Consider the following 16,900-nt stretch of genomic DNA (forward strand, 5'->3'; position numbering starts at 1 on the left):
GTAGAAAGATTTCAGCTGCCAGTCAAATGAACCCCTGGTGATCTAGCAGCTCCAATACTGGGGTATCAAGGCCCATGATACGAAACTAAATGGTAGTGAAGCCAAACAACTGGGACCCCTGTCCTGGGACATGGGCACTGAAAAGGGAATTGGGAAGAAGACAAACTCTCAGCCTTGGGAGGAGACTTCAGTCATGCAGAAGGGAAGGTAGTGTCTCAAAGACAATCTAGTAGTGCACCCCAGCAGGTGGAATGCCACTGGGTGGAATGCCATGGAAAAAAGGTATCCAGTACATGAATCAGATGTGCTGGAGGTAATATACAGAGTAACAAGCAGTCTCCTATAGACTCAGATCAGGTCCAGTGCACACAATCCATGTGGCAGAAGTTTGTACAGAGCATGCCACTGTCACATGCCAACTCACTGGCATTAATATCAGTTAAAGGAGAACAAACAGTGCTTCACATAACTACCCAACTCCAGCAATATGAAGATCATCTTGACCCACACCTCGGCTGTGTCCCCACCAATAAGTAAATAGTAAGCACAAGCTTTCCTAGGTGTTGTGGGTCTTTTGAGAATGCATATTCCAGATTACAGTCAGATTGTCAGGCCTCTCCATCATGTAACATTGAAGAATGATTTCCAGTGGGGTCCTGAACAACAAACTTTTAAACAAAACAGGATCGTGTAGTAGCCTTTGGGCCAGTCAGGACAGAAGATGTGAAAAATGTGCTTTACACTCCAGTCAGGGAAAATGGCCCTTCCTGGAGTCTCTGGTAAAAAGCACCTGTGGAGGCTCAAGGTCAACCCCTGGAGTTCTGGAGTCAGGATGGAAAAGATCTGAGGCCTGATACCTCCCAATTGAAAAAAAGATACTGGCAACTTAAGAAGGGGTTTAAGCTGCTTCAGAAGTGATCAGTACCTAAGTACAGCTACTCCTGGCATCCTGAGTGCCACTGCAGGGCTGGATGTGCAATGGAGAAGTCCCTTCCATACATGATGCCACTGATGCTATGGATAGCAAGTGGGTCATGCTGGTTACACAGCAAACTCAAACAGGAAACCCCAAGCAGCCTTGGATCTTTGAAGCCATCACAAACTCGCCCAAATACGAAGATTTCAAACTATCATCAGAGGAGGAGGAGACGGGGACGTGTGCTGAGACATAACCAGCTACTACCAAATGAAAAGTGATAGTCTCTTCACTGATGGTTCCTGCTGTAGGGACACACTGAAAATGGAAAGCTGCCATACAGAGTCCTATGAGGCAAGCCACAGAAGCTACTGAGGGACAAGGCAGATCAAGTCAGGTTGTACAGCTGAAAGCCATGCAGCTGGCTTTAGGTATCACTGAATGAGACAAAATGACCAACACTCTACCTCTACAATGAGTCACCTACAATAGCAAATGCTCTGTGAAGGTGGCTGGACTGATGGAAAAAGACCAGTTGGCACTGGACAGGGAAAACCTCTGTATTGTGGCACAACATCACTGCACAGGTAGGGAAGTTGACTCTGAAAGTCTGTCATACCAAAGAGTTGGGCTACTGAAGAACTCTACAACAATGTTGGACCAAGCTGCTAAGATAAAAGTGTCGCAGATGCATCTGGACTGGCAACAAAAGGGTGAAATATTTCTGGCTCAGTGGGCTTATGGCATCTCACATCATCAGGAAAGAAATGCAACATACTGACATGCTCATGACTGAGGGCTGGATTTAACCATGGACAGAATCTCCAGGTTATCCACAACTGTGAAACACGCACCACAATCAAGCAGACCAAGTGGGTAAAGCCCCCACTGTACTGTGGATGATTGTGACAAGTACAGGAAAGCTTGGCAGATTGATTATATCACACTTCCACAAACCCACCATGGCAAGGTCTACATGCTTACGATAGGAATAACCACTGAATGGCTGGAGACATACCCTGTGCCTCACACCACTGCCTGGAACACCACCTTGGGCCTTGAAAAGTCTTGTAGCAACATGGTACCCTGAAAGAACTGAATCAGACAATGGGACTCTTCAAAAACACCTGGACCACAGTGTTGAGTGGGTATATAATACTCCCTTACCACACACCAGCCTCTGGGAAAACTGAACTGTACAACAGACTGTTAAAAACCACATTGAAAGCAGTAAGTGGTAGGACCTGCAAACATCAGGAGATGCATTTAGCAAAGGCCACCTAGTTAGTTAACATCAGAAGCTCTACCAAACTAGATGGCCTTGTTCAAATAAAACTTCCATATGTCATAGAAGGGGATTAAGTCCCTGTGGTGCATATGAAAAATGTGTTAGGGAAGACAGTTTTAATCAGTCCTCCCTCAGGCAAAGGCAAAACCCATCCACAGGGTAGGCAAACCCATCCATGTTTTTGCTCAAGGAGCTGAGTGCACTTGGTGGCTAATGCAGAAGGATGGGGAAACACTGTATGTACCTCAAGGGTATTTGATTCTTATGTGACAATAGCCTGTAATGTTAAATTTTAAAACACTGACTGCTGAATGACACTGTCACTGTATGCTATAGCTACCATGAACAGTGAGTATGGAGTGATTCAGATATACCAATCAAGAGCTTCTGATGTATCTTGCAATTACATGGGAGCACAGCAGTTGGAAGGTGCAGGATCTGGGCACGATGTAGGTGGTATAGAATAAGGGGTATTTAACATCCTGGCTCTGACCAGCACAGGGTTAATTTCTGCAGCAGCCAGGAAGGGCAATTATTCTGTATCACCTCACTTCACTGCCTGGGCTGCGGAAGGGAGTCTTTCTCCAGTCAGAGGTGGTGGCAGCAGTTCCCATATTGTGGTTCCCCCATGGTGGGCTTTTGTTCATACATGAACTTTTCACTTCTCTTATACAACCTTCTAATAATGCTGTTTTTATTATTCATTTCTTATTTCATTGCTATTTCCAGTAAATTGTTCTTATTTCAACCTGTGATCTTTACCTCTTCTCCATAAAAGGAAACTCCTCTGTGAAGGAAACTCACATGTTAAAAATATAGACTACAGCTTAGTTGTATATAGGTGCAACTTTCTTTAGTTTAATTTAAACCCAATTATTTTATATTTATTTCATGGCTCAGACACGATACTAAATCCTAGAAATACTGCCAACAAAACAAAATCTCCAAATAGCTTCACATCTGTTTTTGAATAATGTAACTATGAAGGTTAAAACCTGTTTTTTACTGGTTTTTACACTGGAGTGTATGCATTTCCCCTGCTTTTTCTACAAATAGAAGCAGAAACTCCTCATTCTTTTCTTTTCCTCCCTAATTCCCTTTTTCTGAGACACTGTTTCATTGTTTATTTTGCCACAGAATTAAGTTTACTTTCCAACATCTAAACACTGTTTTCTGGTTTATTAGCATTTTTAAAAATGCTAATTAATAATACAGTCCTGTAGTTCTTAAGTGCACTCAAAGCCCTCAAACATCATGAATCACAGTCAAGATGAACATAGCATGCTGACAAAAGTTAAATATATCCACAAATTTAAAACCTGTAGTTTCCAATTCTGATACTGGTCCCTACACCTGTGTCAGCATCAATTCGTGGTCCTTAACAAGCAGTCTACACCACTATTGCAGAATAAGGATTTGGATTACATGGCAGTCATCCATAAACCTAATCTGAATCATTAAGCATCAGACCAATTTTGAAATGACAACTGAAATTTTACCAATGGAAAATGCAAATTCATCCTATAAAATCCTATAAAAAATTTTTGTAACAACTTACAACTTTTGCAGACTTTACAGCACAGACTACAAAGTGGAACAGGGCAAGGCTGCAGCCTCCTCATTGTCAGCATCAATTTCAAAACAAATGCTAGACAAATTAGTCTAACTTCACCTAAAACTTCAGCTTTTATCAAGGAATTCCCAAGGAAAGCTTTTTAAATAATAAAAATATTAAATAAAAACTAAAACTAAAAACAGCATGCTGCAATCTCTCCAAGTTTTAAGAACTTCATTAAATGAAATTTGTTTTATCTCTTCCTCTGAATAACTAAAAAAACAAAAAAAGATTATTTTTAAAATATGACTTTCCACTAATTTTTCCATTATAAGTTATGTACAATAAAGTTTCAATATCTGGAGCTTTTATAAAAACTTTAAAAATCCATTCACTTTGTGGCAGTAACATATGAAATACAGTTTTGCTTTCTGATAACTATGCAAACAAGTTTGTTAGATACAGCCCACTCAAACAACTATATTATGGAACTAAACAACTTTCTGGACCATCAACTTTATTTGTGTGAAAAAAATGACCAAAAAATAAAGCCATCCAAAATAAAAAAAGGAGGAAAATAAAGGAAGTGGATGGCAAAAAGAAACACCATTAGATGTTGAGACTGACTTAATGGGGAGAACTATTAATTGGTTTAACTTTAAAATGGAGCAGGGAAAAGCCTTTTTACAATTAAAATAATTTTTAAGACCACAACGATTAGGGAAGAGCCTTCTATTCATAACCCTCTCTGCTAGGAGTGTGACCCACAATCATCTTCGGGACAAAAAGGAAAGAAATCCAAGTTATCAGTCAATTTCATATGACAAGAACCTGTGTGACAAAAGATGCAGTTTATTTTAAGTTCTGCAAAGATGTTTGCTGAAGTTTCTGCTTAAGTAGAAATACCAGATCAATTCAGAATAGGAACATTCTGGTGTGATGCTTCCAAGCAGTGGGAATTTTTAAATAACATGGCCAAATGATCCTTTCAGAAAAAAATAACAGATAATTTTCAGCCAATTGTGCCAACTGATCTTCAGTTTTATCTAAGCACCCTTAGCTTCTCAGTTTGAGAAACATGACTGAATTTTCAATCATCAATCTTTGCCCCTTATGACAATTTTTGCTCCTAAGCAAACAGCTGTTCTGCCAAGACTGATATTCAGAAAGACAACCCTGAGCCTACAAGCTTGAATGCAAGGGGTGGAAATAAAGCATTCTGACTGTTCAGCTACTCTGCTTCAATGAAGATGTTTGACACTAACAGTCCCACACCTCTGCCGTGCCTCTGCCACCCTGCTCTGTCTGCTGGAGTCCTGTGAGCACCTGTAACTTGCTTACTCTCCTCTTGACCAGAGTGTGCTGAGCTCATCAGGCACATGAGTGTGACAGAGAAGCAGATGTGGAAAAAAGAACAAAACTGGGAAAGAAAAAGAAAACTTTTTTTATGAAGGAAGGACTTTCCTCCACAGCCCTCTTTCTGACAGCTAACATACTAGTACTCTCTGCATGACTAGTTTTAATTAATGCTATATACTAGCTTGATCTTATTCTGATTTATAGCAACAAAGATTTATTTTTAATTACATGGAAAGTACCAACTACTGTTGACTAGATGATTCCTAAAGTATTAAAATAACCTTTTTAGTGTTCCAATAGCTTTTACAACTGGTGTAATATTCATCTCATTTAAAACAAAACAAATCCATCTGAAGTCCTTTGGAGTCAACACTACAATATTACCCAACCACTTCATTGTGAGCTTGAGCTGTTATCTTTGCACTGCTAGCAACTATTAGGCACATGTGCACTCAGTGGGAGGAAAAATTCATTACAAAATTTTCAGAAGTTTGTATCTTGTTGCCCTATAAACCTCATCTCTGCTTCACTGATTAAAAAACTACTACCTAAAACAGCTAATAGAATTTTTTTCTGCTGATGATTAAAAATTATAACACATTTTCTGTGCTGAAGCACCTGGAGTGTACAGTCCACCAACTACGCTCTCTGAGCACTGACAGTCACATTTGTCTGTTTTATGTAGTTCAGTTCTGATCTACTAAGGACCATAAGCAATATCAAAAATAAACACATGAATATTTAAAAGCAATGTGTTCTGTAAACACATCTGACCAAATGAAACTATGGTAACAATAGCAACTAGATTCTCAAAAATCCTCAAATCATCTAAAATACAAAAAATCTCTATTTCTCGTATTTGAATTACTCCAGTCTTTAAACTGAATTTTTTGTATTTTGTCTCTGGTATCAAAATAAATGTAACAGCAATGTTCAGCAAACAAGTATAAAATACTGGAAGAAATTAATAGTCTCACATGTAACTTTTTCTAACTGACAAATGAATTGAGTAATATACTTGAAACTCAGCCAAAGAAGATGCAACAATACCAGAAGCAATGTTAATAACTGACCACTAAAGACTAGCGAGTGTTACAAGAAAACCACAAGGGTGAGAAAAGGAAAAGAAGCACCAGAGTCACAACCCACCCAGCATTGCACTGGCCAGCTTGCTGTGTTCTCATAAAAGTTTTAGAATACTGCTGCACTAGAAACAGAAGTGCTTCCTGATGAGACTTGGAGAAAAGGTGTGAGAAGCAGTATCCTACAGACAGACACACTGTTAAGATATGGACAATACCACATTTCATTCTGAATTAGAAATAGGAAAATGTGATGTGCCCTACAGATAAAGCAGCCAAAAAGTAGGAAAAGCAACCCCACACTTTACCTGCATAAAGCACTCACAGTGAGCACAAACAGAAGCAGCAGATTCTGACTGGAACATTCAAACCAAAGGGTAGAGGTCAAATAGTTCCCCAGGAACTCTCCACTACTGCCAGCCATTGAGGGCAGAGGACTACTGCTAACAGCTGAGCTATAGTTCAGCCAGGGATTTTATTCAATCTCCTTGTGGGACTACAACATACCCCTGCAGCAAAAGAGATTGAGCTGAAAAAAGCATTGTTGTCGGGTTTTGTGTTTTTCTGTTGTTCTGCTGTTCAAAGCTATTACTGCTTAAAAAAAATACACACTGAAATCAGAACTATTAGAACAGTGGTACACATATGCTAGCATAAGGGAGCCAGCAATACATTCATAAGAAGCAAGAATTCATTTAAGAAAGGACTACAGATATATTATTCAGTCATTTGGACCAACCTATTTTTATAGGCAAAAAAAATACAGTTTTACCTCTTTTTCAGAAAGAGAGGGATGGCACAGTCAGTGAACAGAAAAAGAAAATCAAAGGCTATTTGCTTTACTACTGTAAACATAAAGCTCTCAAACTATTTTTACTTCTGCAAAGACACATTCAGAAGATCGAACCAAGTGTCTCAGGACAATTATTGTACTTTCAATTTGTATAGCAGCTACAAAAACTACTTTAAATACTGCATATTTTAAGTACTGCAGGTTCACAGTCACCTCTGACAGAATGAGTAACAGTAAATCATCCAAAGTACTGTTTCTTCCCTTCTTTAAAATTTAAATATGCAAAATGCTACAGAAAATTTATGGGTTTAATTTTCTTAAAAAGACAGCCCAACATTCCCCAGAAAAAGGAAAGTCAACTGAATATACTACTTGATGACCTTTTATCATGACAGCACCTGCACTGAATTCTTCTGTTTCTGTACAAGAGGTAAAGCAACATGTCAAAACTCACATTTTCTAGAGTAAGAATTTCAAGCCCAACATTCAGCTAATTTAATTCTTCATTTACTAATTTTCTGTAATCTACCCTTTTCTGAAGCTCAGTAAGTACATTTGCTCACAGTCAAGTGCCATGAAACAGACCAATGAGGCATGACTAGTACAGGGAATACATTCATTTAAACCATATAAAATAAAAAAAACCCAAACACCTAAGAATACAGAAATGCAGTGAATTATTTAATATGGAACCATCCATGGTAATACGGATTCTAAAGTAAAATTTACAGTATCAAGACTGCCCTGTGTGATTGTTGTGTGATTATATCCAGCTGTATGTTTTCTAATGTTGTATGTAAGAAGTATTAGAACTCTCTGCCAACATCTTTAACAGTTGTCAGAATTGAAGTTCCTTCAATTGCTTTAACAGTTAGCTCTTCAATTAATGAAGATGTGCAGTAAAGCACTAAAAGAATATCCAGAAAGAAATCTGATTGCACACCAAAAGAGAATGAATAATAGTAAGAGGGGTTTTATGTGTATTTTAAATAGAGAAATGGAAATGGAGTAGATACACTAAAGGAAAGAACACTTGACACAGATGTTTTGCACTGTAACATGTACAAGTGCATCAAATGGCAATCAGAAAATAAAGGCTTAACTGAAGCAGGTAACTACTGCACTCAGTACAAGAATCATGCTTGAACTAATACACCTTACTTCGTGCATTACAGTGTTGAATAGGAATAGGCTTGCTGAAAATAACCTGCTCCTTTGTAGTTTACAGTCAGTATTCATAACACAGGTTATGCAAAAATTGCACAAAGTGCCAAGAAAAAAAATAAAATTGCTTTACATGCACAATGGTCTTACAGTATTTGTCAGTGTATGCTATTGTTTGAATATTTTGGGTGGCCAGCTGTTCTTAAGTCTGTGTATAAGTTCAAACTCTTTAATAAACAAAAGTGGAAGACACGAAGAGTACAAGACCAGTGTCAGACCACAGTCTGTTTTGGTCTTCTTTTTAAAACTATTTAACTAGGCCAACTTGCAAGCATGGACAGGCAACAAGCCATCTTTGAAAAAATAATTCAATTACATATTAATTATATAATAAATTAAAACATGATTATCAAAAATTACTCTTCTCCCTCCCAAAGCACTCAAAATAGATTTTTTTTGCACAATACCACTCTCTAAAACTCAACTACACCAAAGTAGCACACTATCATTAATGACACATCTCATTCTCACAATCTTACTGAGCTCTTCATCCCTAGAAATGAAATAGATCTACCTAAAAGACATATGTCTGGAAGGTCACAATGCACAGTGAAGTCCTGATCTTCACTTTACTCTAACTGTATCTAACAGGTATTATCCGATAACAGAAACACATATTATCAGCAGATTTAGAACTGAAAATCCAGTATTTCTCAAGATACAGATCAAAACAGATTAGCTCTTACAAACATGTAGAAAACTCTCATTTTCTGTAAGAACTGTGCTTGTGTTGATTGAAAGGTTTCACACTGGCATTCCAAACAGTAACAGCAGTTCATAAAACATAATGGTCCAAAATGACTTTCAAATTGTGTAACTACATAACTCAAATAAATGGCAAAGATCCAAAATAACAAGAGAGAAGACAAGAATTAAAATATGTTCTACAAAAACACATCTTTCAAATTATCATTTGAAATGTTAACTTCCAAAATAAGCCAGAATACAGTAAATTTCACAGTGTCAATTTGAAGGTGTGTAGGATATAGCAAATGGAGTCTAGGGGAAAGTAAACACATCAAAACAGCAATCAGGTTCTAAGCACATACAATCAAACAGGGGAGAAAAAACTTTAAATTCTAGTACTAAGATACTTCAAACAAGCAATGTAATGCCATGGATCATCTTGAAGACAATTTCATTAGACATACCTTTTCTCTCTGTTTTCTGTGCAGGGATGGAAGATGTAGATGTAGACAGTTTTGATAAAGTAGATGCTCCATTAGCATCAAAGGATTTCTTTGGCTGGTGATCAGATTGTAGAGAAAATGGACTAGGAGGAACAGTGCTTGGGGTAGCAGTTGGATGAACCACTGGTTTGATGGGATGCTGTACTGGAGTAGAACTACTGTGAGTCTCTGCTCTTGGCAGTCTGTAGTCTCTGTCATTGTGCCTGCTTGTTTGAGATAAAATATTCTGTGGGAGCATACTGCTGGTGTCACTGGAATGCTTGTCTTCCACTTTTTTTCAGGATTCCCCAAGTAACATTGCAATAAGGAAAAAAAAAAAAGATTAAATTAGAAACAAGTCTAAGATTGCAGTGACTGATTAATACAGCTGCACACCAACAACTAGAGCTGATTGAACTTCTTATGATTAAAAAAGCCTCAAGTAGATCAGCATCAAAAAAGGCAAAATTTAATTCTACTCACTGACAAAATGCATTTTCTCTGACCTTTGCTTGATTTAGAGTTCTGGTTAAGAATTGTGTTTTGATGAAAGGCTGCTTTATAATGAGTGTTACAGTCAAGTTAACTTCTGAAGTCTCCTTAAAAGATCTAAATCAAGATGCATTATTTCCATCTTGCATTTAGTGCAAAGAGATAATTTGTACCATTTTTCTTTTGTTCATCAAAAACCCTGAACATCAAGTATAATTTAATAGTTTCACATTCTAGCCTTCAAAGAATTCCTCTTCATGTCACTTGAGTACTACTACAACAAACTTACTTACAGTTAATTCAAGGCATTTATATATATTATGCAAATGACTAATCTGTACTGGTCACATGATCAAAGACTAAAATATACTAGTCCATGAACCTACCAAGGAAACACAGAGAATAGATCCCTACATTTTCACCTGTCACAAAACCAATACTCACTGCATTATGCATGACTGCTCCCTTTTTGCTGCATCCAGTATATTTTAACATATGCAGTAAGTTTCAGTGGACACAGAAAAATACCCCTTTATACACGTCAACCTTGTCAAATCCAAAGAGCATAGGTGAAGAGTTATAACTGGGCTTCTACTTTTAAACTATCCTGAGAACTACACTACAAATTTACCCACACTACATCAGTATATAGATAGAATCTCACAGTACAACTGTTTTCCAGAAGAAAATTGACAAAGATTAAAGTTAATTTACATAAAGTTATAGTCCAGGAATGATTTTGCTGAGAGTACCGGTGAGGTAAAAATATGCTCTCAATAACATACACAAGCCTCTGAAAACTGTGATATCAAAATCCATTGAATTAGGTTATTATTTTTAGATGTGAAATCTGTATTTTAAGGTCAAAATATGACATTAGTAGGTCTCAATGATCACAACAGTCCAACTAAACTACAGATTATGCAAGTTAAATAACTACCCATGAAGATAATTAAACTCAACAGTAAAAGCCACAAAAAGGAGGAGCACTATGAAAAACATCAAGCAAGTGTTACACTAATAAAGTTATTTAAAGAAACATCATTTGTGAGAGTTAATTGGGCTATCCACTTTGGCTTTTATACATGAAAAGGTGAGGAAAAGCTAAGAAAAGGGATGTTTTACAATTTTTTAAGTTTGGAAAAGAAAATAGTAATGCAAACAAGGCAAGAATATATTGCTGTAAAAAAACCACATACTTCCACTGGCAAACCCACTGGCAGCTGTCGCCTGCATCACCTCTCTTCTGTAATCCCTATCTTTTGGAAAACTGTTAACTGACATTTTGCTTGCTTCTTTTTGTCTCTGCTCTCTGAAGAAAAGAACACGAAAGTTAGGTAAGAACTTACATTATCTAACAATATAACAACTTCTATAAGTTACATAAAATGAATAAAACTGTTAAGAGCTTGCTGCTACAGGTGAGGTTACTAAACTCCAGCCACTGCTTCCTTATATCCATTCTTGTTGAAGCCAAGAATATACCAATTCAGCTCACTAATCTCATAAGAAAAAAACAAAACAAACCCTAACAACCCATCCCAAAACAAAACATTAAAAACAACACTCAGAAAAAAAACAAAACAAAAACCCAACCAATACAAATAAACCCCAAAACAAAACAAACATCAAACCAACCAACCAATGCCCCCTCCCCCAACAACAGCAACACCAAAAAACCATCCCCACACCAATCAACCATACTTCCCTTCAGGCTCTGGACTGTCAAGTGATAAAAGTGGTGCCAGAGGTCATGATAAGGCTAAGAACACTTGGAGCACAATCTTCCACAGCAGTAATCTATTAGATAAGCTGAACTGCTCTGAAATGTGCTTCAGAATATTTGTTCTTGATACAATTCAAACAAATACAAACATATACCTTTCCAGCCACTCTTTTGGTTTTTCCCATTGTGAAACTTCTGTTCGGCAGTTGTAATAATATTTTTTGCCAGAAGAGCTGATGTGTTCAGACCAATCATCCGCAGAATCATAAGCCTTTAAAATACAAGCAGTGTTGGACGAAAGACTACTCAGGAGTTTTAATATACAAATTTAATAGTTTTCACTGCTTTTAAAACTACATTTTTTGCGCTTTTATGTACCCATGTCATTGCTTTCCACCAGCTCTAAATACCTATTTCATTGACAGCTTGAACACATGACCAGTATCTTCCAGTTGCACTCTGCAATAGTTTCCTCTGGTTTATTCCCATCAAACTCCCTAACAAAATCTAAGACTACATTCAGTGGGATACAGTAAGGTCAATATTGATAACATTAGCTCACTTCACCTTACAACACCCTCAAAATTATTATCCAAAATTTTTCTACTGATCACAAATTTACCAATTTTGGCTATGGGCAATTTTTCACAACCACCACTCTAACTACTAAAACTTTGATACTGAAGTGACTAAAATTCATAATACATAATGTATTTCAAATATGCAAAATCATACTGTCACTCAGATTTACCACACTGTATCTATGTCATTTAAATAATCTAATATTTTAAAATAAATGATAGGTAATTCAAAGCTCTAATGACTGCCACTTAGAATACTTTTAAAACATGTAACAACTGCAGGTTGGGTTTATAGTGTTTATAAAATAAAGACTGGTGTTGGAAAACATAAGCAGAATGTAAATGCTGTCCTAGAAAATATGGTGTGTATGAACAGGGCAACACATGGATGAAAATCAATCCCAAATACTCACTGCGTCAGAAGTTTTGCTTGGATTATTGCTGGGATTAGAAGAATGTGAATTTGAACTATGAAGAGCACTGTGGTTGTGTGAATTTTCTTGAGGAGAGTAACTGGTCCCTGGAAGAAAAGAGAAAGACTATTCACCATGTATGCTTTCAAATAAATCAACCATCTGCATTCTAAGGAGGTGGAAGGGGGAAGAAGGAAGGCAGATCATCCAAAATCTGGATCACAGCACAGTTCAGATGCAGAAGTATTTCAAGAGACCACATGCATGTTTTTCACACAGCATAAAACTCACTTAGATTTTATAATAAAATAATAATAAAAATTAAAAAAAAATTTAAAAATAATAATGATAGAGTAATGCAGTATGTCCCTTCACTGGTCCAACTCCCATTTTATTCCACTGCTAGCAAACAGTGCCAATTATAAACAACCTTTATAATTTTGATGTTTTTAAGAGTCCTAACATGCCAATTGAGAAATTAACAGACATTTTCTCCTCAACATTAGATCAGAAAATTTAAATAAGCTTATCAACAGCCTTCATGGTTAGATGCATAAAATCATAAAAGGTTTTAAGTTTACTGAAGCAATGCTGTTCTCTTTTGAGATTACTTGTTATTAGTTCTAGGTAGTTATTTCTGCTTATACATACAGAGCAGACTAAATTCTCCTTCACCTCAGTCTCTCCAATAAAGGTGCTGACATCTAAAACACAGAAAGCAGCAATTCCCAAACCACCACCTGCTTCTGGCATCCCTACCAGCTACTCTTCAAGGCAACTTGGTTTTACTCAATGTGAAAACACTTGAGCAACTGAAACAAGAAATATCTTTTACATCTGTATTTGTGCCTAAGATCAAGTCACCTGAACACTTCCATCTGCAACTAAACAAGGACAGCCATTCCACACTGCAATATTCTTTTAAATTTCCTATTCTTAAGGCCTCCCATTTCTCTAACATTTCTAAGCAAGCAAAAACTCTTCCATTGCTCTTGATGGGATTTTTTTTGTAAATTTTTAAATGTTCACATAAATCACACCAAACTAAGAAAAATAATTTTCTTACAGACTTCAGGGAAAGAAACTAGATATTGCAAATGTAACACTCTTCCAGCTTTTATTTTCCCTTTCCCTACTGAGATATTTCTCAATACCCAGCCGTACTACATGAAGTACCACCAGCTTCACAAGTTGTACAGCAATCTAAATATGAAGTGAAAGTGACTTGAGAATAGCAAAGACTTTATCTTATACGTAATTACAGTAAAGTACAGTAAAGGACTGATAGGTAGGAGTGAATGGAGTAATAAAAAAATAAAATAATTATTTCAAAGTCTTCCCGGAACTACACACAGAGAACATGACTAAATGACACAGTATGGTGCAAAATGAGAGCCATCATAATGCAAATTCTGTCTTTTGAGCCTTCTAGCTACACAAGCAGTTTCAAACTTCTTTATCCCCACCTTTAACCTTGCAGGTTAGAAAAATAGCCCATCACAAAAACAAAGAGGTACACCACCACCAGTTCTGGTACCCTTCAAAGGTTAAAGGTCAATTTGCACAAACATGAGTTACTGCCACCTGAACCAGCACTACCTCAAAACCTTTCCCTACACTATGTTGGCTAAAACTGTATGTTATTCTCTGCTAAGATATAAGGGGGAGAAAATAAGGAAAACAGTAAGTCTCATATTCAAATACAGTCTTTCAAAAGCTAGACCATAATCCTACCCCAAAAGTATCTTCCATGCTCAGAGTCAGGCAGAATGACTTAGCATGGGGGCAAGTTAGGCTCATCAAATCAATACTTAATACCATCACACACTTGTGATGTGAATGCCTAGCAATAACAACAAAAAAACATTTATAAATGCACTTAATTCCTCTAGACATAAATAGTATATCATAATTACAAAGCTGTACTCAGTTACACCAACAGTCTCAATTTTTTTAGACACTGATTATGTAGTGAAGTAGCTGTTTAATATTTTTGTATTAACCATTCTTTTAGTCTCTATTTACTACAGCCTTCTACTGAGATATAAATCATTAAAACATCTTAATGTATTTTTGCATTTTGCTCAACACAGATATATTTTAATTGATTTCTGCTATGAGATGAAATCATCTTGCTTCTTCAAGGAAAAAAATGAGACAAAAATTTACCAGATAGCTATATTCAAACAGTCCTTTCAAAACACCAGAAAGTACCAATGCATTTAATTTACTGTAATCCCCTACCATGGATGCAACATCACTACATTTTGTTCAGCATGCTCAAGATGTACATGGTGGTTTTTAAATACTGTAGTGGCCTAAGTACAGCACAACCGTGAATCTAACCTATCAGGCATTTTCCAAATGAGCCAATAACAACCTATTATATCAGCAAAATATTCTATCCAACCCACAAAGAGACCCCTAAAATTCACTGTGCAGACTTCCAAACCCCACACAGTTTATCAGCTCAGCAGCATGCTCTCATTTCACACTGTGTCCAGCCCCAGTACTGAGTCACCAAAGCACTCTGCAGGAGTATCAGAGCAGCTGCAGCAAGTCACACCCACTTCCAGCTGGCCCTGATAGAACACCTACTATGCAGCAGCTTCATCAGAAGGGGCCCCTGGGCCTCTCTCAGCTGCAGTCCTCCCAGACCATCTACCCACATGCTCCATCCATCAGGAATCATGTCCTACCTGAGCTGGCCTCAGCTGCTAAGTACTGACCGTGGCTGCTCCAGCAATGACTGCCTCGGGTCACCAGGATGAGCAACATTTACAGGACTGGCCACAAATACATATTGATGGTGCCTGCGGCAGTTATGCAAGGTAATCACAGGTGTGTGTTCACCACCCACACCTCCATTCTATTTCACACTTAATACCTACCACTTTATGTTTTGATCTGTACCCAAACTTCAGGAATGAGCATACAAAAGGACTGCTGAACTGCAGTTTGTTGTTGGAAAGCTTACAAAACCAAAGCAAATGATACTCAGGAGAACTTTAGGCACTGCAAACAAGTTAAGGGCTTAAACACTGTAAACATGACAACCGTATTCCCAAATAACCTTTTTTTATACGGAGACAGCAAGGTTTTAGTATGTGGTTAAATCCACACACAGCAGTCATCGAGGAATCTGACAACTCAGCCAAGCAAGCAGTGCCAGCCCAAGTTGTCTGGGAAAGTTGCTGAATATGTTTAAAAGGCTACAAAGCAACCCACAAGCAGAGGTCCACCTCTAAAAACAAGGGGGTTCCCCTCACCTGAATGCTAATTAGCAAAGCCTAACCCTGAGCCATTTTAAGGTGGCTGTGACTTGTCACCAGCTCTCCATCTGCCAACTGCACACCTGGCAAAGCAGATCACGAGAACAGGATCACCAAGACCAGTCCATACCCCAGAAACATGCCTGACAAGGTAGGCCTGAAAAGGAACTGCCCCTCGAGACAGTTCCTCATGGCACTTCTCACCTTTTCCTCTTACAGTTAGATCTTCCTTACTTGCTACACTTTCTTCAGGAAAGAGGAACAAAGACTTTTTTTGCACTCTGTATTAGCGTATTTTCAGATTTAGCAATTGCTAATATACATCTTTGATGCACCATAAGGAAATTCATACTGTGTTATAAACACCCAAATTCAGTTTCAGAACTCTCCACAGAAATGTTTACTGCACAATCACAGTGAGTTTTCTCAGTTTAATTACTATTTTGAAAGCAGTTAAAGCTGGAAAGAACTACTCCTAAGTGGAAGATGGCCAACAAGGGCACCAGCCCTACAGTTATATAAAACTGTAGTGGTGCAACTGTGTGAGCAAGTCTTCCCTAGTGATGAACATGTCATAGGGCAGGTCAGAGTCAAGGTTAAAATATCACAGCTATATCCTAGTCTTTCCAACAAAAATCACATCTTCCTTACTAATGCATGAAAATCACCAGAAAGCACGAAGAGCAAGACTCTGGGAACCAATTAAAAATTGACTTAATGCCTACTACAGATTTGAGATTCTGTTACACTAGGACTCATTTTAATGTTTTTGTACATCATTTCCATATCCCAGCTGCTGAATCCAAGACACTGTGAACTGCAACAAGGGCTCAAAACTATGCTGGACTTGAAAAAGAGATTTAACACAGGCTGAAAAAAGAATACTACATTTTGCAACACAGTCAATTTTCTATGGCAATTATCACATTTAATTAGCATTTCCATTAGCACCACTTCAATTCTGAAAGTATAAAAAGTTCAAATTTTGAGTTAACTAAGGATCAGACTGCTCTAATAAACCACCTGGCTT

The 16,900-nt window shown here is 37.5% G+C and overlaps 1 protein-coding gene across 3 annotated transcripts in view; it reads right to left on the minus strand.

Moving 5' to 3' along the window:
- The window catches only part of WAC (WW domain containing adaptor with coiled-coil), a 54,949-nt gene that overhangs the window by 22,517 nt on the left and 15,532 nt on the right, over nt 1–16,900 (minus strand). For all 3 annotated transcript variants that reach the window (XM_079299631.1, XM_079299629.1, XM_079299630.1), the window contains exons 4-7: nt 12,599–12,705; nt 11,760–11,875; nt 11,078–11,190; nt 9,369–9,677 (exon numbers count right to left, since the gene is read on the minus strand). In XM_079299631.1, the coding sequence (XP_079155757.1) occupies nt 9,369–9,677; nt 11,078–11,190; nt 11,760–11,875; nt 12,599–12,705 (645 nt within the window). The remainder of the gene's footprint in view (nt 1–9,368; nt 9,678–11,077; nt 11,191–11,759; nt 11,876–12,598; nt 12,706–16,900) is intronic.

The sequence above is a fragment of the Erithacus rubecula genome, assembly GCF_903797595.1.
Source record: "Erithacus rubecula genome assembly, chromosome: 3".
Taxonomy (NCBI): Eukaryota; Metazoa; Chordata; class Aves; order Passeriformes; family Muscicapidae; genus Erithacus; species Erithacus rubecula.